Source organism: Indicator indicator, chromosome 1, assembly GCF_027791375.1.
Source record: "Indicator indicator isolate 239-I01 chromosome 1, UM_Iind_1.1, whole genome shotgun sequence".
NCBI classification, from domain to species: Eukaryota; Metazoa; Chordata; class Aves; order Piciformes; family Indicatoridae; genus Indicator; species Indicator indicator.
In genome coordinates, this window is record NC_072010.1 from 19768317 (window position 1) to 19794632 (window position 26316).

The following is a 26316-nucleotide window of genomic DNA, read 5'->3' on the forward strand; positions in this document are numbered from 1 at the left end:
TGCAGCATTTTACAGAAAAAAAAAAGAGAGAAAAAAAAATATTTTTATTCTTGAAGTGAGAAACAAATTCACAGCACTTGAGAAAATAACCTAAGTGCAAATTCTGTGAAAACACATTAACAACTCCCCCCTCCCATTCTAGTATGAGCAACAAAAAACTCTCAACGTTAAAAAAGTCATCCCATCAGAAATGCAGATCTTTCTACTACTTATTTTGTAAGAACAACTGCAGACTCAAATTGAACCTAATAACAAGATTCTATTCTTGGAAAAATAAGACCATAAATGGAAAGTATAAGCATGTGACCTTTCCTGAATGTCATATTAAGAGAAGCTAAATTTTATATATTATTTACCCCTTCCTATTTTAATCAACTGCTAGTTACAGTGATTGTATTATTTAGCTATATCAGACATCTGTTTAAATGTCTCCATCCAGTCAGAAGGGATTATTTTCTAAGAGGCAGCTGTATCAGTAGTTTATTAAAAGCTTTTCTAAGTATTAGGGAAAAAAAGGCAATGATCAGAACAGGAAGAGATGCCAAGTTGGGAATCTGGACAATGCAATACTCTTGCTCAGATCAGTGATCCTATCCCAGGGGGTTGCAGGTTCTGGGTATAATCACATAAACTCCTGTCAAGAATCATAGAATCGTAGAGCATTAGAGGTTGGGAGGGACCTCCAGAGATCGAGTCCAACCCCTCTGCCAAAGAAGGATCACCCAGGGTAGTCCGCACAGGAAGGCATCCAGTCGAGTTTTCAAAGTCCCCAGTGTAGGAGACTCCACAACCTTTCTGGGCAGCCTGTTCCAGTGCTCCGTCACCCTCACTGTAAAGAAGTTTCTCCTCGTGTTAAGGTGAGATTTTCAAGCAATTTGCACTAATCACGCTGCCCTGGAACAGAGCCTCGGCTAGCACAGGGCCCTAGAACCAACCTCGGGCAGCTAGTGCCTGCACTGTCCGGCAGCACAGGAGCAAGAGGTTGCCACTCAGTGGCGATCCGAGGGTATGTTGCGGAGCTAAGCCGGGAGCCACCCCCCTCCCATGGGCGGGAGGCTGAGGGCCGCTGCCGAGCAGCGTCGACCATCTTTACCCTCAGACCTCGAAAGCAACAAGGGGGCACGCAGCTACAGCCCACGGCCGCGTCTCCTCATCTCCTGCAAACCACCCCTCGGCTCTGCGACCACTTGCCCGCCCGCGTCCCCGGTCTCAGCCAGTCTTGCCCCACAGCGGCCAGCCCTGCCAAGATCGTCCCACCGCCCGCGCACCTCCCCCCCGCCGCCCGTGCGCATGCGCCGCCTCCGTGCCCAGCCCCGCCCCAGCGCGGTCGCTATCGGACCCTCGCTTCTCTCGCGAGATCTGAGCCGCCAGGTTGTTTGCGCGGGGAGACAAGATGGCGGTGGAGTCTCGGGTCACGCAGGAGGAGATTAAGAAGGAGCCGGAGAAGCCGATCGACCGGGAAAAGGTGCTGGAGAGGTTGCTGCGCGGCTTCTTATGCCGCTCCCGGGCGGAGCATGGCGGGTAGTGGGAGGCGGGGAGGGAATGGGTATGACGACGCCATAATGCGTCTGGCTGCGGGGGAGGGGTGAGGGATGGGGGATGGCGAGTGGCCACTCAACCTCGCCCCGTCCCGCAGACGTGCCCGCTGCTGCTTCGCGTCTTCACCACCAACAATGGGCGGCACCACCGTATGGACGAGTTCTCCCGTGGCAATGTGCCCTCCAGCGAGCTGCAGATCTACACCTGGTGAGCGGTGCGGCGGCCTGGGCCTCTCCGCCCAGCCATCGGGCACGGCGGTGAGCGGGGCCCTGAGGACGGGAGCTCCGGGCGGTGTTGAGAAATTTGTCCGGCTTGAACTCCTCTGGCTCATACTTGGCTGCAAGAACGAGTTCCATAAGCCTTGTTTAAAACAGGAAACAAGGGGAGATTCTCATGAGGGCGGTTGTGCGCTCAGCTGTGGTGGCAAGTCCGCAGGGAAAGGCTGCCACAGAGCACTTCTGCCTGTAGTCATGGCGTCTGTGGAAGTGCAGCTTTAGCTAAGAGTTGGTTGCCGCAGACTGAAACTCAGTGCAGTTGAATTTCCCGATTACTGATGCGTGTAATCAGAGGCTTGTGTTGTGGTATGTCTTTAGTTATCACAACAAATTTGTCCAATGCAGAGACTATTTAATGATTACGTTTTGTTCCAACATCCTGATTATTTTTAGGTAGAAGTAGTTGCCCCGAAAGGCTTGAAGCGTTACGTGAATGTTGTGTTGGTGTAAGTCAGAGCTTCTTGAAAGCGAAGTGTTTATTTTTGTATAGTCAGGTAGCAGTGCTCTAACAGAAAGCTGCCTTTTACAGTTTTCACATTTACTTAAGAGAACTGCTTTGGTCTGTATTGCAAAACATGTTATGTTTTGTTTATGGTGTTTCAAAGAATGCTTTTCAAAGTGAATTATGCTACTTTTCATGTCTTATTTTCCTTTCAGGGTATTTGCTAGGGTTATAACATTTATGTTGTATGGTTGAATGAATCCATTTTTGTGGGTAGCAAAGCACGAAGTTCTAATTTACTTCTTAGTGGGATTTATGGACTCAGTCCAGGCTATTGATGGTGTTAGAGCTGTTTGCCATCTGCAGAAGTCAGAATCGGCATTGTCTGTCAACACACTGTTCTTTGGTTGATTGAAGCTCGGAGTGACTGTACAGTCTGTATAATTAGAGCTGCTTTAGTTGTGATGATTGAGTTCTTTTGTTCTGGAAATTCTAGAAGTGAGCTTTAGCCTTGGTCTGTTTGAAGGCTGGGAAAAGAAGGAGTGCTGCCTGCTGGGCAGAAGTGGAGTTCTTGATGGAAATGGAAAACGCTATTAATGTTCTCTCTTTTTTTTTTTAACATTTCCTCTAATATTCAATAAACTATTTTAACACAGATGTCAAGACAAGGAAACTCTTGCACTGTTCATTCTATAAATGTGTGAACTCATTTAAAAAAAGGCTGGCCCCTACTGTTTAAATGGGAACTTTTCTGAGAGAACTAGAAAAGCAGTTGTTGAAACCTAGGTGGAGGTGAAGACATTTGTCTCAATGTCAGAATAAATTGGAAGTTAGTTAGAGGCTACATTTGCGCTAGACCACGTTGCCTCCAGAGTACAGTAAATGGTGAAAACTCCCAGGTGTTATAATCAATAACTGGAGTAACTTCTTGTCACTTGATCATTAATTCAAAATGTATTGTTTGGAATTGTTGTGTAGTTGTGAAATCAATGGCTTGCTCTGTAGATGAAACCTCTTAAGATCTAACTCATTCTTCAGGTATTAGCAGGCAACTCAAAGGCAGAGTTGTTGCAATATATGGATCTGAAGGGGGAAGCTGTTTCTCTTGCTGATGTTTCAGAACGTGAACCACTTTGGTTTGTTTGTTTAACCTAGGATGGATGCAACTCTGAAAGAACTGACCAGCTTAGTGAAAGAAGTTTACCCAGAAGCACGGAAGAAGGGCACACACTTCAATTTTGCAATTGTTTTTACAGATCTCAAGAGGCCTGGATATAGGTAAATGGCATTTCTTTTCCAGGTTAATAGACGGTGTCAGGCACTGGAGCAGTAAATTATTTTTCATTAACACTGATTTTAAAGTTCAGAACCACATGATAACAGACCACTGCAAACTCTGTTTTGCTTAGTTACCAGCATTGTTGATTGTGTTCCTGTGTGCTTGAAAGCTTTGGTTGCTGTGTTGGCATCCAGTCAGGAAATAGACCGACAGCTCAAGATAAAGCTTTGTTTCTGCTGATACAAGGTGTGGTAGGTCTTGCATCTGAGAAGACATTTGAATTTTAGCAGTGATCTTGTTGCAGGTATCTGTCTTCCAAAACAATATGAGCTAACCTTTGTCAGCAACCAGTGGATATGTGCTGCTCTGTCACCTCTGGGTTCTTGTTCTGGATCTGTATGGGAAGGCGCAGGGGTTTCTCTCTAGTACATAACTTAGTATGGTAGAAGGTTCTCCTATCCCACTGCTACATCAGAAAGAGGATTCAGCGTAGGTTTTCATTGTGCACTTGGTACTGGAGAGAGAAACCCCAGCATCCAGTATATATAGCTAAAATATGTACAGTGCAGAAGATGGCATGGGAAGGTTGTCATGACCTGATTACAGTTTCTCTTTCAAACTTCTAGAGAGATTGAGCTCTGATAACTAAATTGCATTTTCTCTCCTGTGTGCAGGGTGAAGGAGATTGGCAGCACCATGTCAGGCAGGAAGGGCACAGATGATTCCATGACATTGCAGTCTCAGAAATTCCAGATAGGAGACTACCTGGATATAGCAATTACTCCTCCAAACCGCGCACCACCCCCATCGAGCCGCATGAGACCATACTAAAGTGTTGCTTCTTTGTATGACTACATCTTCTGTTTATTCCTACTTGCTGTTCTAAAGCAGGCTTATTTTTTTGCTTTTGTTGCTAAGCAGGAACACCTGAAGACGAAGCTGAAGCATCAAAAAATTGAACGTTAAGTTTAAAACCTTAACTTTTAGTTTGTTTAGAAGAAACTTATCTTTAGCAGTGCCATCATCCTATCCCTGATTGCTGTAGTTTGAACAGTAAGTTGGTGTCTGGTGTTTCAAGATTTCCATAAAATACGACCAGAAGGATTACAGGTATCTGTAGTTCTGTCTTGTTTGGAATAAAGATTGATGTTATTAATCTTTTGATAGTGTGGTGCTGTTTGGTTTTGTTTGGTGGTTTTTTTTTTTTGTTTGTTTGTGTTAGCTTTTAAGCAGAAGTAGAAATTGAAGAAGGGTCAAAGCTTTCATCTGGGCTTATTGAGTAGAGAGGTAGGTGGTCAGGAGGACAACACCCAGTTTTGGCTTCCAGAACTCTGAAGAAAGTGAGTGCTGTAGTCTGTTTCGATTAGTTCATCTAATGAATGCATACAGATTTAGACCCTGCTCTTAACCATTCTGAGTGTGACAAATCTCACTGTGTAGCCCTCTGTAAAATGGCTTTTCACTGATGCTTGCAGCTTATACTGAGTGCCGGTTTCTCAATTTACTGTAGCCCTTGGGTCTTGGGGCAAAGACAGGGAGCTGTGAGTTACCAAGGTTCAGGGATGTTTCATGTTAAGTTACCAATTGAAGATTGAGGGTGTGATGGGTTTCTAGCAGCCAGCATCTAGAATCTCAAAATAAGAGGAAAGGGTAGTTAAGGGTTCTCAGTTGTCCGTGGGGAACCTGGATGGCTGCTCTGTGTAATGCTGCCTGGTACCTTCTTACAGAGTAGGAGAATGAAGGTCGTGCCCCATCTCCCACCAAATCCCATCGGGCAGGATGTAGTCTGTGCTTGCCAGTTCTTTCTGTCACTGCAGGGGGAGATGTTGAGACAGGCACGTGTCTCCAGCTGTTCCTGCACTGTGAGCCTCTGCTGGCTGACCATGAGCATCCAGCTGGTCTGAAGAGAGTCATGTGCTTTTCTGCACGGTGTGTCCCTGTGTGCCAAGAGGCTTTAGCAAAGCAGAGGCTAAGCCTGAAGTAAGTGTTCTGCCTTCTGAGGACGAGGCATGTCTTCTCTCTTGAGCTGTGATTTACATTGTTTTTTTTCTCTCGGGAGTCCCTAGGTGCAGGCCTGAGGGATCTTGGCCTGAGTTCTGCCTGTGGTTCACCTTTTTCTGTCCCCTTTCTCTGGCTTCTCTGTTAGGGAGTTTCTATTTTAGCCTTCATAAATGTTTCTCATTTGCAGAATTAAATGCATCTTGGTCACTTTTTTTTTCCCCAAGACAAGAGACTGAAAAGTGTACTCTACTGTTCTTTCGAGAGTGCTCAAGAAAATATAATGCTGCTTTAAAAATGACTGAGTTTGGAAGTGGCAAAGGAGCTGGTCTAGTGTGGCCCTAAGTGGGATGGGTGGGATGTTTAGCCAGGGTGAAGGGGATGTTCTCCACAATACTGCTGCTGTGAGGAGCCCATGTATCCTAACAGCTTGATAATTTGTGTCCCCAGGAGTAGGTTTGTTGAGACTTGGGGCCCTTACTGCCTGTGTGCTGAATCATGACCATCAAATCAGCAATGTGGTTTTTGTCATCTTGCAGACCTGAGTGACATTTCTTTAAAGAATCAAGGGCTGTAAACGCTGATGCTGCTGGTGTATGAGAGCGATGGGAGCCGCAGTCGCCACCTCCTCCATGGGACAAGCCAAAGCCACTGTGGAGGTCACCACTTGGCTCCCTGCTGTGGCTGGCACTGCCGCTCTGAGACTCGTAATGGCCCAACCAGGGGCCATCTCCTCCCCGTGCTCCACACTGCTGTCCGTGCTGTAACTGTCAGGATTTTTTCTTGCACCCACTTCAGTGTTACTTTAAGATCATGGCCAGAAATAGCTTTGCCATGCTTTTTAAGGAGTGCATTCACTAGTTCATATACGTCTCTCTCTGGGGATGACTCTTGATTCCGCATAATTTCCAGTTTCCCACAGCTCACCTCACTTCCTGGAGGGATGATTTTTGCTGGCCAGTGTTCTGCTTCCTTTCAGCAGCTCATTCAAAGTTCTGTGGGATTTGTGGCAGGACCGCAGTCTAGCGGCTAATCGCCTCCATCACATCAGAGGTCACCATTTTACCACGATGCAGAAACGGGACAAAGCTTGATGCAAGCAAGGTGTTGATTTATTGTATAAAGCTTTTTCTTTGTATAGGTTAACAAAATCAGAAGGCAGCCTGTAATTGGTCATTAGTATGTCCAGGCAACAGTTGTAAACTCATGATTGGCTACAGAGAAAAAGTCTCACGCGAACACATATATTTTACCAAGGCTTAAACGTCAGACAAGAGGTAAAAGATTCTACAGCTCTGCATTCCACTGTCCTAACTTTTTAGTGAGTTCCCGTTATCAGGTAACGGGTAACCCCCGCAGGTCACAGTGACCATTAGGAGTCACCTATCTGTGTTTTTCTTTCTACACAGCTGCACTCCATTCCCAAGGTTTACAGCCCATCAGAGATAAAAGATCTCCTATCAGTAAAGCAGTGTCTGAGGTTCTGGTCACTAAATCAATTCCATCATGATAGAGCAGGGAAACACTTAAATGCTATCAGCAAGTTTCTCTTGCAAGGGAAAGCATGGAAAGTTTAGGTTTCAGAAACCCTGTCAAGTCAGAGCAGATGAATGACAACAGCTATGGTCATGTTCAAAGAACAGCTAAGATAGAACCTGCCAAACCCAAAGCACTCCAATTACCTCTGCTCTTTTCTCAGCCCTGTGTCTAGACATTACAGCAGATCAGCTGGCTTCAAAAACAGCATCGGTTCCTCTGACAACAGGACCCTGAGGAACGTGAATGGTAAAACACCCATGTTGTGCTGCGCATAGCAGGCACTGCGCCCGGCCATGACCTGTGACGACAAGAATGTGCCTGCCTAGTGCACTGGGACAAGGTACTGGAGATGATAAAAGTGTCTAAGGGCTGGGTTCAGAGGGGCTGGGGTGTTTGAGACCCTCCCTGGGGTATTTACAGTCTTACAGAACTGACAGGCTTAAGTAGACATCCTTGCCCAAAAACTCTCTTGACCTCTTTAACACTTAGCAAGAAAATCCAGTGAATGCTGCAAGTGACAGCTTCAAGGGCACTTCTGGTTAAGCTCCCCCTAGTGAGGAATGAATTCCCCACTTTGTGCTTCAGGCAAACATGTCTTCAGGCTTGAGAGATTGGGGGGGAGGTCTTTAACAGGGACCCAAAACTACACCTGGCCCAGACAACCCTGCTGTGTATGCTGTCGGAATCCAAACAGTTTTCTCGAGTCTTAATGCGTGTTTGAGAGATCTGCCAGCACAACGCTGCTAAGCAAGAGATAGGACTAAGCATAGCTGACCCTTTTGCTTCTAGGTTTCTGCTGAGGTCTTCTAGCTGAAAGCTGTGGAGTACATACCCAGGCTTCAGAGAACAAGATGGGAGAGCCCCAACAGTGGTTCTAGGTAGGGCATTTGAAGAACAACACCAGGCACACAAGACCTACTGGCACTAGGTACACAGCTGGGGCTGTGCACTCCACCGTCCTTGCCTACTGTGGGGCCTGCTGGCAAGCATGCCACACTCTTCTTGTCTTTGGTTAAGAACTGCACTGGAGAGCAGTTCTTAAAGGGGGAATGCTTGAAAGGAAGGAAAACACAGAAGTACTAAAGGTTTGAAATGCAGCCCCACTAGCACCACATCACAGCAGCCAACATAGCTAGGAACAAAGTGCAGCACTCTGCATGTATAGGGCCCTCTCCCAAGGGTGAGGCTTATCATAGTAGCTATATACCTTCCAGTCCACTTCATGCACAGCCACCCAAGAAGTTGTCCCAGGGAGGATAAGGGGGGATTTGGGAGCAGGATTGATGTGTCTTGAAGAATTGCTTCAACTACCATGGAAGCACTCACAGAACAGCCTCAGGGAACTGTACCAAAGCAACTGACACGATACAAGTTACAGAGCAGCTTAATCTGTCACTGACAGATGACATCCTGGCTCCCACTTCCCCCACACTTTCCCTTCTCTTGCCCCAACACCTGTGAGTGCCCTTGCTCAGTGATTTGGGTCAGCACATAGAGCCCATTAACAGTTTAACCTTGGAAAACAACAATTAGTTCCTGATGGTTGGGCAAGGACAAAGGGCTTCCCCTGCAGCCACACTCCAGTGATGCAGCTGAGGCTGTGGGACCTGCAGCTGGGGTAAGGATAGGCAGGACCATGCAGCAAGGCCTTAGATAGGTTTACAACAGTGCATAAGCAATCAGGGAGCATAACCAGAGGGCTTTAAACCAGGAATACATTATATAAAAAACTATGAAAGTGAACACCTTTCTTCTGGGTATTCTGCAAATTACCCTTTCCTTGATCTCTTCCCAGGAGAAACATTTGTGTAGCAGAGCATCTTTTCTATAGACCATTTCCTCTAAGTGCTATTTAAAAAAAAAAATCTTTAACTTGAATTAGACAAGATCAAAGAAATTTGCAGAAGTGGCTATTACTGTAACAACAGCACAAAGTTTCACATTTAAATTGATAGATGATATAGAGGCAGCATTGACTTATGTCTTCCTGATGATAGGTTGTATTCCTGTGGACTAATGCAATTCCATAGTGGGGCCACTGGCTGTTGTCACCACTCCTTATAAATGCCAAAATCTATCTGTATTACTGTCCCATGGGGAAACAAGGTACTTCTGAAATAGAAGGCAGCTCCAACATCAGCCACAGCTGTTGATAGAAGACATGCAACCACCATGGAACATCTGAATAATGACAACAGGGAACAAAGCAAGTATCAAGTCCTACAGAACGCTTACAGAAAAAAGCAGCATCCATGATGCTTTAAATAACAAAGGAAGACTGGACTTCATTTGTTACTCTACTGATTTATAAAAACATCAGTGAAAGCACATTGGGGGGGACTAAATGTGATGCTTGTCATTTATCCATTTGACAGCCAGCTGGGAAGTTTCACTACACTGTGAGATCTGTACTTGTATTTAACCTCAGGCAAAATATTTCTAAGAGAAGAACACACTGACCACCTTAAGAGGCTTCCTGGGCAAAACAATCAGGATGGTTCTTTGACAACAAATGGGATTATGGAGAGAAGCTGTTAGCTGACTCACTCAAATAAATAAAAAAAGATTAAATACCATAGGAAATAAAGAAAAAAAGGACTGCAGTGTGATTAACACCAAACACCCAGCCCAGACTGCATTTTTTAAAACACCTTACAGGACTACAGCATTTGCCACTTATTTAGCTGTTTATCCAAACTACACTTCCTGACAGGCCAGTGCTGCTATCAGATTCAGCCCCCAACAAACCCCCGTGTAACTTTTGGGTTAAGTTCTTTTGCTTTATTCCCACTCTGACATGTTAATTTAGTGAGCAACTGGACAAGCCTTTCTTCAGCAGCAATACTGGCTTAAGTGGAGTTTTACCTTCCTCCCTTTGCTACATCCTTGATTGTTACAGTGTTTGAACTTGTGCCATTTATCAGCTGGCCATGGAGCCACCTGCACTGGAGAACTGATCTGTGTAGGAGCAAAAACCCAAACTAATACATCCCCACCACCCCAAAATGAACAAAACTTCCCCTCTCCAGCTATTTTGGACACAGATCAGTTTCCAGTACTGTTCATGCTTTTGCTTCTGCCAACTTTTCCCTCCTCCACCTCCAATAATTAAACTACTGCTTAGGGCTTACTGAAACCTAAAAGATAATTTGTATCTTGAAGTATTAACTGAATCCCTTTCATATTAGTTAATGAAATAGCTAGGAAATGTATCAGAAAACGTTTAACAGTCAAGAAAAGTAAGTAGCCCACAGTGAGAACCTCAGCAGGGCTAGGTACAACTCTGCCTCGTGGGGAAAAAGGATAGTGGAGTGCGATCTTGCCAAGTTTAGTGAAAAGCCATTTACAGAAATTTTAGGAATTTCATTAATTGAAGGTGAGGGGAAATACAGCAAGGTTCATGACAGTAGTGTTGCTTGTTCTGTTTCATGTTAAATGGAGTCTTTTGGGATATCTGGCTTCATGGCAAGAAAGCAACCATGAAGTGCTGTGGAGGGAAAATGCAGGCTATGAAACTCCTCCAGCTTAGTGTTGGTAAATCTGCCTGGCTGAAAGGTTCTTGCTCTGCAGCATAACTCTTTGTACCTTCTTAAGACCATGAATTTCCACAGCTAGGATCCAGTCTAAGTGGTTTTAGTCTGTCAGAATGGTGAAAGCAGGTCTGGCCTTCAGTCCCTAAAGGAGCCAGGTTAGACCAATTAAGTCTCTTCATAGTAGCAAATGATTATAGTTTTCCAAGCAGCCACCCAGTATATAACACAGATTTATTTAACATTTAAAAGCACTGATCAAGCTCAAATACCCACACGTAGTAATACACACATTTTAAAACAGAAACTATCACAGAAAAATGACTGTGTGCTCAGGCCAGAAATAATACAAAATAAATTTCTCCAGTTAATTTGATGTACACTTATTCTGGAGAATGACTGGAATAGCAGGAAACCAGCTCCGTTACTCACTAGATTTTAGCCAGAGCAAGTAAGTCTAAGCACCTGGAGAGATACTTCAGGGCATCTCCAGCTGTCTATTATTGTGAGGACTTGAAGTGGAGCTATGTATTACACTTCTCCCAGTCTCCTGGAAGTCTTTCCTTCTCATGTGCTGCATGCTGGCCCTCATCTAAATCACAGAATTTTAGCCATCACAGGAAGACCATGTACAGCTGGTAAGAGTAGTTCCTGGAGTCATTATAAACAATACCTGACACTGTGAAGTGCAAACTGGCACCAAATAAGGATAAGGAGCTGGGATTTCTTGTGGACAGAAGTACAATCTCTACCAGAAAAACAATCCTAATTACTATGACTACTAGATACCAAAATATTGCCAAACAGCTTTCTTCCCACCAGTAACTTCTTTTGGTTTTTGAGCTTGTGATGATTCAGTGGCAAGATCCATGAGTGTGAAAGACTCAACATGGACTTCAGCTTGATATCAGATGTTTGCCTTGAAAAATCCAGGATATTCTCTGCAAATATATCCAGAGGGTTCATGAACTTATTGTCTCAATCATATTTTGAATTAGTAGAAGACACAGTATCAACTTTTTTTTTTTTTTAAATCTTGAAAAGAATAAAACAAGGATCAGGTAAAGTAATAGCATAGTTCTATTTGATTACTCCAAGTGGATTCCAACTCCAAACTTATTTTCAATCAGTCTCATTCTGGGCTGTTAGTGATTATTATTTGACTCCATACATGTTCCTTCTACCTAAATAATCTGTACTGACCCCAAGTTGAACAGATAATCAACACGTAAAACATACATTACACTGAATTTGGAATATCTACACTTGATCAAGATGTCACAAAAACTTCTTTCAATTCAAATGGATCAAATATTTTTAAAGCTATTATTCCACTGTCTAAAGATTTAGTCTACAATAAGTAGGACTACTTTGTCTCATGTGTTGGTCGTAATGTGGCTTTGCAATTCAAAGAGCTTTGAATTTGCCAAAGCAACTGTGAAATTGATTGTGTCACTTAAATAGTTTTCTCCAATTCCTGAGTTTTATTACATAAATTTACTCTGAAGAAAGCATTCAGTGGTACTTTGATTTTACAGATAAAGCAGTAAAAAAAAAAAAAAAAAACCAACAACTACCTCTATTTCTTTTAAAGCTGGCACAAATAAAACACACAATCCATTATATTTGTTCTTCACAATAAAGGTAGTCAGATATCACGCAAAAATAGTTTAGTCACAGCAGTAAGAGCTATGTGGGTAGCTTAAAAGCAAGTAGCTGAATTAATTTCCAAATGCATTAAAACATTTCTGTAGCTTCTGCAAATTAAATTACTTAACCAAATTTGTAAAACTTAATACCTGTTCTCTTTGTTGCAGTATTGGTGAAATCACTTTCATATCTTGTAGTACTTCCTGCCTTGGTCTCCATTTTCCTTGTCTGTAGAAGAGTCTGCTTTATGATTATACTTGAACAAAATCTAGAGGGAATTAAAAGGTAATAAAAACAGGATTACAGTTTATACATTTTCACTGAGCAGTAGAGAACTCTCTTTTTGAAGAAAAAAGGATTAATAGAACTAAGCCCTTTAAATTTTACTATTTTAATATTAAAACTATTTAGGAAAAAAAAAAGAAGTATATTAGCTAACCTGTAGAACATCATCTGGTATCCTTGTTATTTCTGGAGGTGGAGGAGTATCAAGTAATTCATCATAGGATTTTATTTTGGGAGGAGAAGGGTCTCCAAAACGTTTAAGATAGTTGTCAGAGCTCACAGCAAAAGGAATTCTATCTTCTGTGGGTTTTTTATTTGTTACATCTTTCTTTGTCACTGACTGAATCTTTTCCCTCTGCATTACTTGCTGTAAAAGAGGTATTAAATGCCTTCAGTTAAAGTAGTTAATAAATGTTCTTATAAAATTACCATCACAGAGCTTTTCTACAATGATATAAGAAAAAGTAACATTGGAACGAAAAACTGGTTATGGTAGTGCGTGAAGGTGTTCATGATTGCTATTTACTACCTTAGCTTCTCTTACTAGCCATCTTGTTTCAAAATCTGGACATCGTGGTGTTTCTGTCTGACTAGGAGGAGGCAGCTCATTTGTCCCTGGTGACCTTGATGATACTGTACTATTTGTTTTGGGAGAGATTTTCACATCAGGAGTACAGAACACAAACACCATAGGAGAAGCCATCCAGTCAGCTGCTGCTGTTAAGTGAAGAGAAACAAAAATAAAAGTGTATACATACGTAAGTATAAATATTATTAGTTACAGTGCCCCAGTTTAGTTTTCTAAGTCTATTAGCTTGTCATAGATTTGCATACTCTGAAACACCTGTATCATTTTGGCTGATACTTTTAGTATGAAGAGCCAACCATATGACAGAACTGCAGAAAAGCAGCAAATGCAAGTGTAAGAAAAAAAGCAATAAATCTAGTCCCATTACTAAAAATAACTGAAAAAGCCCAATTAAAACATTGCTTTAGCTTCTCAAATACTCAGTTATCACTATGTTGGCCCCAAGATATTCTCACATTTTCAAGAGAACATAATAAGTTTCCTCTCAAAGATGTTTTAGCACTTGAGAGATCCAAGCTACTGTCTTGTTAACCTCTTGGAAAGCAGTTTCTTTCCCATCCTTAAACATATCTAATGGGTACTCTCAGAATAAAAAAAAAAAAAAAAGCCAAGTTGTCAAAACAAAAATTTTATTTCAAATAAGAAGTTGCAATTATAAAATCTTGGATCCCTTTGGATAATTCTAGATCGATAAGAGTAGAAGAATGAACAAAGATTTATACTAAGGTGAGAAACTTCTCCGTGGAACATAAAATCTAATTTCTTTAGACAATACTACTTAATGACTGAGTCTGGAAACATCGGTTAAAAGTTTGGTATGTGTTTACAATGCATTTACATATTAGGCAAAAAAAGCATATGCATATTTATTTCATGTATTTTTAACTTACCATTCTCAGTTGGCCCTTTTTGTTTTGGCCTAGGAGTAACAATGATTCCCCTGGATGTCATCTCTGGTATTTTCATTTCATGATCAACATTTTTAACGAACCTGACAAAAATCAAAGCCCTCAATTAGCTCTCAATATGAAGAGATCACAGCTTAAGGAATACTATCAACTTGATGAGTTTCCTAGTATTTCTTCAACATACAAGTAAAGTACTAATTTTCTGAAAGATGATTTTTTTCATAATTTTTTTCAATTAGGATTCTACTCCAGAAATTCTATTGCATGCAAATGTTCAGTCCATCCACAAACTCTCAAATACACACATATTTCCAACCAAGGCTCAAAACCCTCTCCAAATGAAACAAACAAGCAGAAGAGAAGGAAGGAGGGAAAAAAAAGGAAAAAAGAATAAATAAAAGATAATAACAACAATAATAATAAAAAAGTATGTCCAGGTCAGGGTAGGATCAATATTTTTGCTCCCAGAAGGTCAGTTTGGTGTTAGAGGTACAGTCCATTTTACTTTGAATTATCTGCTGCCTACAAAATTCTAAATGACAAGAGGAAATCTTTTTTGGCTTTTAATCTACTAATGCTATTGTGAACACTAAAAGATTTAAAAATAAATTTTAAAGTTTAAACCAGATTACTTAATGCTAATTACTAGCTGACTTCAGAGAGAAAAGCCATTTAATATTCCACGAAATTGGAAACTGAAATTTAAAAATTATATATATATATATATATATATTCATGCTACTTTAGTGGAAGGAGAGAACAATTAGTTAAGAGACAAATACACATAAAAAGCGGAAGCTTACCTAAACTCTACACAAAAATAAGGAAATTATTTTAAATGCTTAAAAATTTATCTTCACAGTATATCAGAGGTTGGAAGGGACCTCCAGAGATCATTGGGTCCAACCCCCTGCTGCCAGAGCAGGATCACTTAGGGTAGTCTGCACAGGAACGCATCCAGGTGGATTTCGAAAGTCTCCAATTATAAGAACCAGATTCAGAGATGAGCTTTGAAAGTGGTTTTTACACAATGCACAGCTGCTAGACAGGTTTCAGCTAGGTACAAGACCTGGCTGGCAAAAGCAAGGAATATAAAAGGGCAGGGCTGTCTCCAAGGTCAGAACTATTACTTGTCTTTAAATACAGAAATTACAGGTATAAGGATACTTTATTTGTAATAGATTTTTTGCTTATCTGATCCTTGTGGAAAAGATTCTGCCCATTACCCAGCGTGTCTGTGTGTGTGTAATCTTCTATTTTGGTGGGTTTTGGGTTTTTTTGTTTGTTTGTTTTTTAGCTGGCTTAGAGTTCTGCTCATTTAACATGCTGAGCCTTCTCATTATAATGTGAGATGAGTAGTTTCTGGCAGTAACAAGCTATTTAAGTGTTTCAGCCTTTCTGATCAAACCCCAGGTTAACTGTAACTTAAAAGAAAAAACAAACAAGCAAACAAACAAACAAACAAGCCAAGAAACAACACTTCAGTGACTTAACCTCATGACCTCACATATGCCAAATGCTGAATTCACACTCTGCTTTAACTTTAGTCACAATTAGCGTGTCCATCTTTGGTCATTAATAATGATGATGTGTTAAAGAGCAATCATGCTGTAACTAATTCTTTATACAATTTTAATGTTACCATCAGAGGTATGAAAGACAGCATGATTTTTTTTTTTGGCTATTATATGCAAGTATCATAGTGGACTGTCTAATTGTTTTAGTAGAAACCACAGAAATAGAATCTACATTTGTAGATGTATCCGTGTATAAATTACAGCCATAATTACAGCTGAAAAACAGATTTAAAACGTTTCTCATTAAATAGGAAAAGTAGTACAAAACCACAAAAATTATAGATATCAGAAGTACACAAACTGCAATAAGATGAAACTATTTCCAAAATATTATTTGAGAGGAAATGATTTTGAATTAATATTTTTCAGAATTCAGTAAGTTTTCCTGTTAGGATAATTGAAATACTGTGGAGCTTTACAGACATTATACTATTTACATAACTGTTCAAAAAGAGAGATCCCAAAATTGTTTTAAAAGAAAAATGTATCTTTTCACTTTTTTCCTCTAGTAATCTTACAATTAATAAAAAACAGCTGCACACAAAAGTCAACCATTACAGTACAATGTAACAGGGAACAAAGTCACTTAAGTTGTCGTGGTTTTGAAGAACTTCACATCTGTGCATACATTGCAGTTATCAAGGATTAAAAAAAGAAAAACAAAACCAGAAAAAGTTTGATTATTTCCAATATGGTTCTTGTGTTTTAGGTAATTTCTCTAACTACCAAATATTAGTTGCACAACAGTGATTTTCTTTTAAATACTGTACTGTCAGCTTTTAATTTGACTATGTATGGCTAATACCAACTATAAAAACAGTATTTAACTACTTTTATGTGACCTAAGAAGTACACAAAAATACTCCTACCACTGCAGTATTCTACACCTCACTGCTGCACATTCTTTAATATTAATTACAACAGTGAAGATCTGGAGATGTCTTTTCAACAGAAGACTGGAGTGAAAAGAGCTGTTTGTAAGGAGGGGCTGGATAACGTGAGAGATTATACAAAGCTTCTAGAATAAGGCATTTTACTGAATGATTTAGAAGTTTTTTGCAGATCTACATTCCTAAAGCTTTTGAAGCCTTTAAATTTGCTATGTTAATATCTATTGCAGACAACATGCCCTCAAATTTGAGGTTATGGAAAGCAAAAGATCACGGATATACTGTACGTTTTCCCTTCGTAAATACATTGTGCATGGAAGATTCTCATCGTGGTGCAGTCAGGGAAAGACATCAGAAATGTCTTTCATGGCAGCATCTGGCACTGTAAAGGCTATGAGAAAAGACATGTAGAGAGTTGTGATAAAGACATGGGACTCACATGCTTGAAGAAATGAAGAGGAATAGCAGCAAGAAATTAGTACAGTGAGAAGCAACTAGAGAAAATTCCATAGAGAAACAATCTGAACTTAAGTAATTTACTCACTTTGTGACTGCCTGAGCAGTTTTGTGAATAAGTGACATCGTATAATCTTCATTCATACACATGGTATGTTCGCTAATGCCAAAGTGTTCAAGTTTTGGTGTTGCACACTCATAATCTTCCATTTTCAGCCTACATTTAGGTGTTTTGGGCAAAATAGAAGGAGATGGTGTTTTCAGTGGAGTCCTATTATTTGAATCATGTTCTTGACATGCTTTTGTTGGGGGTTGTTGTTCTGCTGCACTCCAAGGCCTGGAGAAAGCGTATTGTGAAAGACCAAAATCAGAAAGTTGGGGGTTACACAGCGGGTCTTTGGGCACCAGTGGCTTCTCAGCAGAAGCTGGAAGATGAGGTACATCATCTGCTTCCTCTTCATCAGATTTATTCTGGACAGACACTGCTGAATAACTGTTAACTTCTTCCTTCTCTTCTGTTTGAGGAAAGTAATAATAATTTAAAAAAATGTCAGAAGTTTCCACTTATTAAACAAACTTGGACTTCTCGACCAATTTGAATGTTAAAAAATTTATTATTGTAATAAAAAGATTCCTTCTTTCATTTTAAAGCACTGAACCTGAAGCAATGTTATGGTTTAAACCCAGACAGCAACTACCTACTATGCAGCTGCTCACTCCTCTCCCTTCCCAGTGGGATGGGGAAGAGAACTGAAAAAAAGAACTTGTGGGTTGAGATAAGAAATGTGTTTAACTAATATACAATAACAATAATAATAATAATAATAAAACAGAGAGAAATAAAGCCCAAGAACAGAAATAATGATACACCCCTTCAATGATCAAGCTGATACTGCTTGCTACACATCACCTAATCCCCATACATGCTTCTCTTATCCCATTTGTGCTGCAGAGCACATTATTTTAATATTTTCTCTATGGTGATATAAGTTAATGGAATCAGCATATATGACTACCAACTAATTCAGGTGCAGCTACAACAGTTTACCATGTATAAGAAACCAAAGCAGTGTAAGTCTCTGGGTTATGAAAACATGATTGCTAACATGTTTTCTGAATACAACTATTAATATTTGGAGTGTTTTCTCCTCAAGTAACTTAAAATCATGCCAGGAGATCTAACTCTAAGTTGGTATTTTTGATTTTTTATGGCACCAATCACAACAGAATCCTTTATGCTCTGGATATTATTATACAGTAAATAACACAGATGTACCTGATCTCTTAATTAATGGAAATATACACAAAGATCAAGAGAAAGAAATATTTTACAAAATTACATTTATCTTCATAAACTTTATGGCCAAGAAATATTACCTGTGGAGTTTTTGACATGTGGTTCGTAGCCATATTTCTGGAACAGCTCTCTTATTTTTCCAAGATTGGATGCATTTCTTTCTATCAGTGTTTCAGTTTCCTTCATAAAATCATGAATTGCTTCTTTTGAAGAGCAACTCTTACCAAGACTGGCATTAATATCTTCCTTTGGGGGCAGAGGAGGTAAAGGGAAACACAGAAATACTTATTTCCAAATCACCACATGGCAGTTGTTTACACATGAATTGTTTTGTGAATAAGTAGAGTACTGAACTTCAGATGAGGATAAGCAGCAAAGGTAGGTCTTATCTATATGTGAAAACTAGGTTACAAAATACCAGAGATATATAGGGCATAAGTGTATAAAAACTTTGAAAAGCTACACTAAGCTGACAGTTCACACTATGATAACTCCCTACTGGTAACCTCTCAAAAATATAAGCTCTTATTCCATAAAAATAAGAGATAACAGCAATTAATTCAGACTCTCATTCTCCACATACAATCAACACAGACCAGATAGTAAACTTTAAGTTTATATCCTCACTTCTTTTGATTGTTTCTATAGCCCATTTTTCCTACTTCTGTTAAAGAAATAAAGAACATTATTCACAAGTTTAACTGAGCGGCTGAAGGTACTGAAACTTCAGTGAAGATTTTTTTTTTCGTTCTTAGTGCTAGTCGCTGATCAGAAACAATCATAACTCTTCTCCAGGGAGCTGCTGCTCCTGAATCCTTCTCCCAAATACCTGTGCCTTGGCACAGCTACAACTTCCCCTTAACCTTGTCCTCTGCTGATCTGAGTGAGTGACAACAGTGACTGCAAACTAACGCTGGTAAATCTACTTTAAGTCACTCAAATGTGTTTTTGGGCACTACACTGATGTTCACTGCCATTACTTACAGGTAAACTAATAAATTAATCAGAACTGCAGACGAATAAAGTTGTATTGTGGCTTAATGATTAAAATAAATTTATGGAACAATCCCCCTCTCCAATTTTTCAAGGCAATGGCTTAAGACAATACCTTCAGAGTCCTGATTTCACAATGGAGGTCATGTAAGACTCCTACTGGAGATTCATCTTCATAGTCTTTGATATGCACATTCACAAAAAAGGGTTAGGAGAGGAAAAAAAAGAGAGATTAGTATTTTAGTACACATCAGAACATAATCTCCTATATGAGATGCTGAAGTCATATTAGAGAAAGAGACAAAAACCGAGAAAACCAAGGAGAAACTAGCTCACATTGAATACCTTGCACAGCATGAGACAGTTATTTGCACAGAAACTGCATAGGCTTCCATTTTACCATTGCAGCTAGTATTGTAAAAAATTATCCATGGCAAATGTTGCTACAATAGGCATGTCCCTGGGCTATCAACGATTATTTATGCTAAATTTTTATCCTTAAAGAACTTGAACATGAAACAATAATAAAAATGGAAAAGAAGTTATAGACACCACTGAAAAACACACATCAACAAAAAGCCTAATTCTTCCCTCTTGTTGGCATGTGAGCAGATGTTAATGTTGTTCAGTCACATATGCATCAGATGTAAAAAAAAAAAAAATTAATAATAAAATCAAGGTTAATGTAAACAGGGTGAAAGAAGACACCTGCTATGTGACAAGGCATAGCACAGCAATAAATCCTACCAGAAACTGGAACTACCTGTGCAGAAGGAAAACAAGACCTGAAATGCATTTTCCTGCCTCAATTCATGAAGAGTAATTCCCCATTCATCCTGTGATGAACTTTGGCCACAACAACCCCATGCAGAGCTACAGGCTGGGGTCAGAGTGGCTGAAGAGCAGCCAGGTGGAAAGGGACCTGGGGGTACTGATTGACAGTAGGCTGAACATGAGCCAGCAGTGTGCCCAGGTGGCCAAGAGAGCCAATGGCATCCTGGCCTGCATCAGGAATAGTTTGGCCAGCAGGAGCAGGGAGGTCATTGTACCCCTGTACACAGCACTGGTTAGGCCACACCTTGAGTACTGTGTCCAGTTCCGGGCCCCTCAGTTTAGGAAAGATGTTGAATTGCTGGAGCATGTCCAGAGAAGGGCAACGAGGCTGGTGAGAGGCCTTGAGCACAAGCCCTATGAGGAGAGGCTGAGGGAGCTGGGGGTGTTTAGCCTGGAGAAGAGGAGGCTCAGGGGAGACCTCATTGCTGTCTACAACTACCTGAAGGGAGGCTGTAGCCAGGAGGGGGTTGGTCTCTTCTCCCATGCACCCAGCACCAGAACAAGAGGACACAGTCTCAAGCTGTGCCAGGGGAGGTTTAGGCTAAAGGTGAGGAGAAAGTTCTTCACAGGAGAGTGGTTGGCCATTGGAATGGGCTGCCCAGGGAGGTGGTGGAGTCACCATCCCTGGAGGTGTTCAAGAGGGGATTGGACGTGGCACTTGGTGCCATGGTTTAGATAGTCATGAGGTTTAGGGTGACAGGTTGGACTCAATGATCTTTGAAGTCTCTTCCAACCTTCTTGATTCTATGATTCTATGAAAGCTCACCTACACCCTCACAAAGGCATTTGGAACGGGCTGCCTAAGGAAGCGGTGGTATCATCATTCCTGGAGGTATTTAAAAGATGCTTGGATGTGGTACTTTGGGACCTAGATTAGTGGTAGTAGCTCAGCAGTAGCGTTGGGGTCTAGGCGAGCAGTTGGTGACCTCAAAGGTCTCTTCCAACCTGAACAGTTCTAGGATTCTATGAAAGGACCTCAGAGACAGTAAGAGTGGGAGCCCAAATAATACCCTGCTGAGCTACTACTCCCAGGCTCCCTCGGAGCCATGAGCCCACAAAAAGCCCATCCACACTTGGCTATAGGAGACAGGCAGGAACCCAAATCCAGGACTGCCGAGGAACAAACCGCCTCCAGGGCTATCCAAGCAGAACCATCAGCCCCAGCATGCCGGTGTGGCACCCATCACCACCAGTCACCGACAGCTACTCTCCAGATCAGCTTCCAGACTCAGGGTCTGATGCTCGGTTGGACGGACACGCCTGCGGGAGCCGCGGAGCAGGGCTGCGGCCCTAGGAGTGAGAGACGCCCTCAGCCTCGGCGGCCTCCTCCAGAAGGGAACGAGGGGAGTCCTGCGCTTACCCATGTCCTCTCTGCGTAAGGCCTGATCGAGCTGCCTAGTGTTCTTCTCTAGCGTGAGGCACACGTCGCGCAGATTACTGAAGAAGCCCCTGGACACGTCCATCGCTCACGGGCAAGGGGAGCATCCGAGGGACAGCGCCACCCAGCCAGGGTCGTCTTGAGCCCCCCGACTCGCTTTAGACACGTGAACGGCCGCCAGCAGCTGCCCAGGAGCGGGGTGGGAGCTACTCAGTGGAGAAAAGAGGAGAGCCGGGCCGGGCCGCGACAGGCCGCAAGGACGGTTGCTATCCGCCGACAGCTTCAAACCGCGGCCAGCGCGCGCCCCATTGGCGGCGCGAGGCCCCGCCCGTCGCCAAGCTCTCGCGAGATAGGGCCGTTGCCCTCGCCCGCCGCCATCTTGCGTTGAGGGTCGGGGTTGGAGCTGCAGTCGCTGCCGGAGTCGGTAAGTGAGGGTGGAGGAGGGAGGGGGTCCGCTAAGTAAAGGACTTAAAGCGCTGCTGTGGCTTCTCTTACTGCTTCTTTGCCCTGGGCGCGGGGTGGCTCTTGGCAGACTGGCTTCGGTCTCGCTCGGACTGGCCTAGCCCTAAACCGTGAGAAAACCCCGGTGGGGAACCAGGAGCGCTCCGCTTTGCAGGCCGAATTGCTCCTAGGGCTAGTGAGTGTTCAGCAGCCCGTGTGCCTCCTGCGGCATTGGAGAGCCCAGGGGGCAGCCGTGTCGTGTCGCGCGTCCGCCTCGATGCCTGCCGAGGCGGCAGCGGATGCAGGGCTAAGGGCGAGCAGCTGCACTGCCAGGGAGACGGGCACCTCTGCCGTGCCCTCCCGTCCCCTGCCCTGCCAGAAGGGGAACTGGAGACCCAGGTAACAGTACGCCTGCGAAACCCGACAGCTTCACTCCTGCACTGAATCAGAATGCAGCATCAGCATGCAGTTGAACCACGGGAATGGGTTATGACAGGGCGGCTTTTCTCAGTGGTAGTACAGGTTTATGCCGTGTTGAAAGTACCTGTCTGACCTATTAATTGATGAATACGCTGTGTAATTAGAGACCTAGAAGTTAAACATGTTTAGGACTAATAATCAGGTTAATGAAGAGCAGGTATGTCAAATCTAAACATAGCTTCGCCTTTCTTCTGTTACACCTGTGTATTGTGTTGGAAACTGCATTCATGCTTTCTATATATGATAGTTTGTTTAACGCAGGATATTGGGTTTTTTTCTCTACAAACCAGAGTTCCCGTAGTTAATTTACAAGACTAGGTAATTGTATACCGATGAGCTTATGGAGAGACTGTAGTTCAAAACAATACTGAAGGAAAGGGCATTTCTGGATCTAGAAGATAGACCTGGAAGTATTCCATGTTAGCAGTTAGCTATTTGAAGAAGGAACAAAGTGAATCTTTTGTTACAGTATCTGGGTCTGGATTTTTCATAAATTATTCAGGCAGTACATGCTTTAATATAAGAGATATTAAGATAACTGAGTAAACTCTTTAGCTAAATAAAGATTTATGTTTCCTTAAATTTCCAATGTGTCTGTCGTTACACTGCCTATATAGTGTTTGATTGAGTTTGGTTGTATCAGATTCTGAACTTCAAACTTCACCTAGCTAAAACACAGTGGAGTGTGTGCAGAGTTTTTAATTATTTCTTGTTAGATTTTTAACTCGTGTCCTTAAGGTAGTAAGTATTTTATATTTTGTTTATATTTGGAGGCGTGATGCTTTTAACAACAGTGTTGCTCCGCAAGAGAATTCCTGGAAAACAATGGATTGGAAAGTACAGGCGACCAAGACCAGTTACCCTTTCAATGAAGCAAGCAATGATCCGAAGGCTGGAAATTGAAGCAGAAAATGAATATTGGCTGAGTCGACCTTACCTGACAAGGCAACAGGAGTACAAACATAATACGGAAGAGAGACGTGCAAGATGGGAAGCTTTCAAAAGTCGGATAATGACCAAGTGCCCTGAGCATAGATACATCAGTGATGATTTAAACCACTTAAATGTGACAAAAAGGTGGACATCTTGAATAATACAGCATATTTTTATTTGGTGTGTATTACACACTACAGTGGGATCTCCTGTTGTACCTATTATGGTAGTTTTGTAATTGAATATAGCAATGGTGGATGACAAATGAGACTGGCTACAGTGCATAAGATCTTCCATTAAAAGTAGTCCTACAGAACAAGTATATGTTTTCTTATTACTGTCTCAGAAAAGGAAGTTCTTTTTGTGGTTCTGCTGTCTGCCCGCCTTGTGTTCTTCACTGGTTTTGCATGAAATAGCCTGAGTCACCAAGTACAGTGATAATGATTGGAACTAAATATGACTTCACGAGTTTTCTTTTGAAAGCTAGGGGAACAGACCTGCTCTGTTTAAAGGGATTGTCTGCTGATAATGATCAGATGGCTTTTGCTATTCACACTTTTTTTCTGAAGGGATATTTTGTGTCCAGCGTTATTGAAACACAAATCACAATACTTCATAGTGCTCACTTCATCAGGCATGCAAGGACCAAGATGAAGTAGGACTAGTTAGGTGTGTGAGACAACCTCACAAAAGGGTATAAGATGTTCCATTTTTTTTATAAACTCTGGAAAAAATTGTTGAATTTAAGTGCCATCATCCTATCAGTCGCAGCTTGGGTGCTACTGCATTCTTAGAGGTTATTTCTGATCTCAGAGGAACTCAGCTAATGCCTGTGGGAGTGGCAATTGGATTTCTAAATTATGTTTAGTGTTCTGAAGAAATAGTTAGCCAGAAGTCACAGGTTTTATTATTTCCCCCTTCAAGTGACCTGCAAGGTGTGTCAAGACTGAGTGTAGTCTTAGGTTTGTTGCAGCTGCAGTGTGAAAACTGGAACAGTTAATGAAATGTTTCTGACGCAGGCAGTTTTTCTCTGATCTAATACATGCATGCTACAGCTAAACAATTTTTAGATTCTTTCATGTACTTTTATTAAGTTGATGTTGCATTCACTGATGAATGTAAAAGTCCATTCATATTTTATCACTTTGGAAAAGAAGCCTAAAATGGTACAACATTTTTATTTAAACATGAACTGTACTCCAGAAAAGTAGGAACAGGTCTGAACACTGATGTACAAAATCTTGAATGCACTTTCAATGGTTGTAAATGGCTTAAGATAACACTTACAGAAAAGTATACATATGGGGAATTTTCACAATACAATTAAAACAAGAAGGAACTTCCAGGCAAAGCAATGTGATTTTGTATTTAATTCATTTATAAAAGCCCATTTAAAAAAGTTACTTCAAGTATTAAACTATAAATGGCAAGATGTTTTCTCTGTGCATAGGACTAGTCCTATAAGTAACATACAAAATACAATAAATGTGTAATTATTACATACATCTTTTACACTTCAAACTTAAATACAGCTCATTACAAGTATAGGCAACCCAATTAAAAACAACTATGTGGAAGCAGAACAGCTGGGACATTGTGATTAGTGCAAATGTTGATGACCCTTGCTGGCAAATACAAAAATAATTGCAGAGATAACCCAGGGATGTTTAATCCATCCAAGTTAAGAAGAGAACAGGGAGTGGGGAAGACTTCACAGGAAAGCTGCCCCTTTCTGTGATAGTTTTATGATTGTAAATTACCATTCATAAAGATTTTAAGTTTCTCACGATAAAGCTAATAGCAACAGGTTAAGGTGTAGAAGAAACCAGAGAGGAACATGATAAGCATGTAAGTTGTCAGCTATGCAATGTAAACACAAGAGAATCTGCATATCACTATTAATGCTTTGGTGCCAGTAGAGGTGATCCCAGTCCTTCCCCAACACGTCTGCTTGACTGCTGAGCATGTGTGCTCTTTCTTGGAGCAGGGAATGGGAAGAAAAGAGGAACCCCCAAAAACCGAGGAAAGCAATTGTGTAAACATTATCAGTCTTCACTGTCTAACAAGATTCAAGTAATTGTTGCAGAAAATAAACAGCCAAACACCAGTATAAATCAGCATTTAAACTAACTACAACTGCAGCTTCATTATGTTTCATGACAGTTATGTAATTAAGAAAAATGCATATAAAAAGACATCCATATATACAAAATAAACTGATAGAAATGAGTGTAGTAAATATGTTCAGTTATAACAAATCACTTCATATGCAGCTCCTCTCTTTGGTGCCATTTAGGGATAGAAGAGCTTCTGATGTTGTACACCTTGCTACTTTTTAGGTACCATGAGAGGTGTTCTTCATCTGCACTGAGTTAAAACACTCACCGTTTGGAGCCTCTGTAAGTACATACCTGAATCCCCCCATTATATGCAATTTTACGTGGTCTCCTCAGAGAACATACACTATGAAGCTCAAAGTTCTGAGGCTTTTAAAAAAAAAAAATTGTTAGCAAATATGGTCAGTCAGTACTCCAGAACTAAGCAGACTAGCTATGGCAGAATCAATGCATCTCTTGGTAAATGTAAATCTGCCAGACACTAACACTGCTACAAATGCTGCCTTTTTCCTCCTCTTGGGGCTCTGGTGAGCTACAGCCAGACCGTACTTCAGAGAGATCAGTAAGTTCTTGGAAGTATTGAGTAGCATTGAACTTAACCAAAACCTCTACACCCCAAAAGATTATTTACAATATACAAGAGCCAGACAAGATCAAACGAGGAAAGAAACAGCACCTGAAAACTGGCATTTAGAACTGAAGAACAGGACCAGGTTCTGAGAAGAGTGTACCAAAAGTATCTTGGTACCTGCAAATTCCACACTCAAGGGACAGCTGTAACAAAAATGTTGCCAAAATTTCTCCTCTGATCACTAAATATAGGAGTGCCCAACCCCCTCTTAAATGACGCTCTGAATATTTAGGATAATACTGCAGAAAGTCAGTT

At 41.4% G+C, this 26316-nt stretch overlaps 3 protein-coding genes across 9 annotated transcripts; 2 read left to right on the forward strand and 1 right to left on the reverse strand.

The window, feature by feature from the left end:
* Positions 1–1377: 1377 nt before the first annotated feature.
* Positions 1378–12469, forward strand: SAP18 (Sin3A associated protein 18). 7 transcript variants are annotated; one of them, XM_054385402.1, is made up of 8 exons: positions 1378–1465; positions 1637–1746; positions 3412–3534; positions 4210–5515; positions 6513–6637; positions 7233–7412; positions 7862–7950; positions 12420–12442. In XM_054385402.1, exons 1-4 carry the CDS (start codon positions 1394–1396, stop codon positions 4364–4366), a joined length of 462 nt encoding a protein of 153 aa, XP_054241377.1. In that variant the 5' UTR covers positions 1378–1393; the 3' UTR covers positions 4367–5515; positions 6513–6637; positions 7233–7412; positions 7862–7950; positions 12420–12442. The 7 variants fall into 7 exon arrangements, with proteins under 7 accessions (XP_054241377.1, XP_054241369.1, XP_054241385.1 ...); XM_054385394.1 differs by lacking the exon at positions 12420–12442 and adding an exon at positions 9070–9681; XM_054385410.1 differs by lacking the exon at positions 12420–12442 and adding an exon at positions 9070–9681 and having other exon boundaries at positions 6547–6637.
* SKA3 (spindle and kinetochore associated complex subunit 3) lies at positions 12298–21544 on the reverse strand. Its single transcript, XM_054385382.1, is given in 10 exon segments — positions 12298–12423; positions 12426–12471; positions 12473–12520; positions 12692–12904; positions 13064–13254; positions 14017–14117; positions 17046–17472; positions 18335–18500; positions 19363–19427; positions 21442–21544. Coding segments are annotated over 10 exon segments (1389 nt in total). The 3' UTR covers positions 12298–12394.
* A 284-nt stretch (positions 21545–21828) lies between these two features.
* MRPL57 (mitochondrial ribosomal protein L57) lies at positions 21829–24005 on the forward strand. Its single transcript, XM_054384102.1, has 2 exons — positions 21829–21883; positions 23154–24005. Exon 2 carries the CDS (start codon positions 23159–23161, stop codon positions 23468–23470), a length of 312 nt encoding a protein of 103 aa, XP_054240077.1. The 5' UTR covers positions 21829–21883; positions 23154–23158; the 3' UTR covers positions 23471–24005.
* Positions 24006–26316: the final 2311 nt, after the last annotated feature.

What these genes read in the sequence shown, in the direction of transcription:
- SAP18 (XM_054385415.1), top strand. Translation starts at nt 1,394, where the DNA reads ATGGCGGTGGAGTCTCGGGTCACGCAGGAGGAGATTAAGAAGGAGCCG. An exon ending in AGCCGATCGACCGGGAAAAG is followed by an intron (nt 1,466 to 1,636) that starts GTGCTGGAGAGG and finishes CCCGTCCCGCAG; the next exon opens with ACGTGCCCGCTGCTGCTTCG. An exon ending in CTCAAGAGGCCTGGATATAG is followed by an intron (nt 3,535 to 4,209) that starts GTAAATGGCATT and finishes TCCTGTGTGCAG; the next exon opens with GGTGAAGGAGATTGGCAGCA.
- MRPL57 (XM_054384102.1), top strand. Translation starts at nt 23,159, where the DNA reads ATGCTTTTAACAACAGTGTTGCTCCGCAAGAGAATTCCTGGAAAACAA.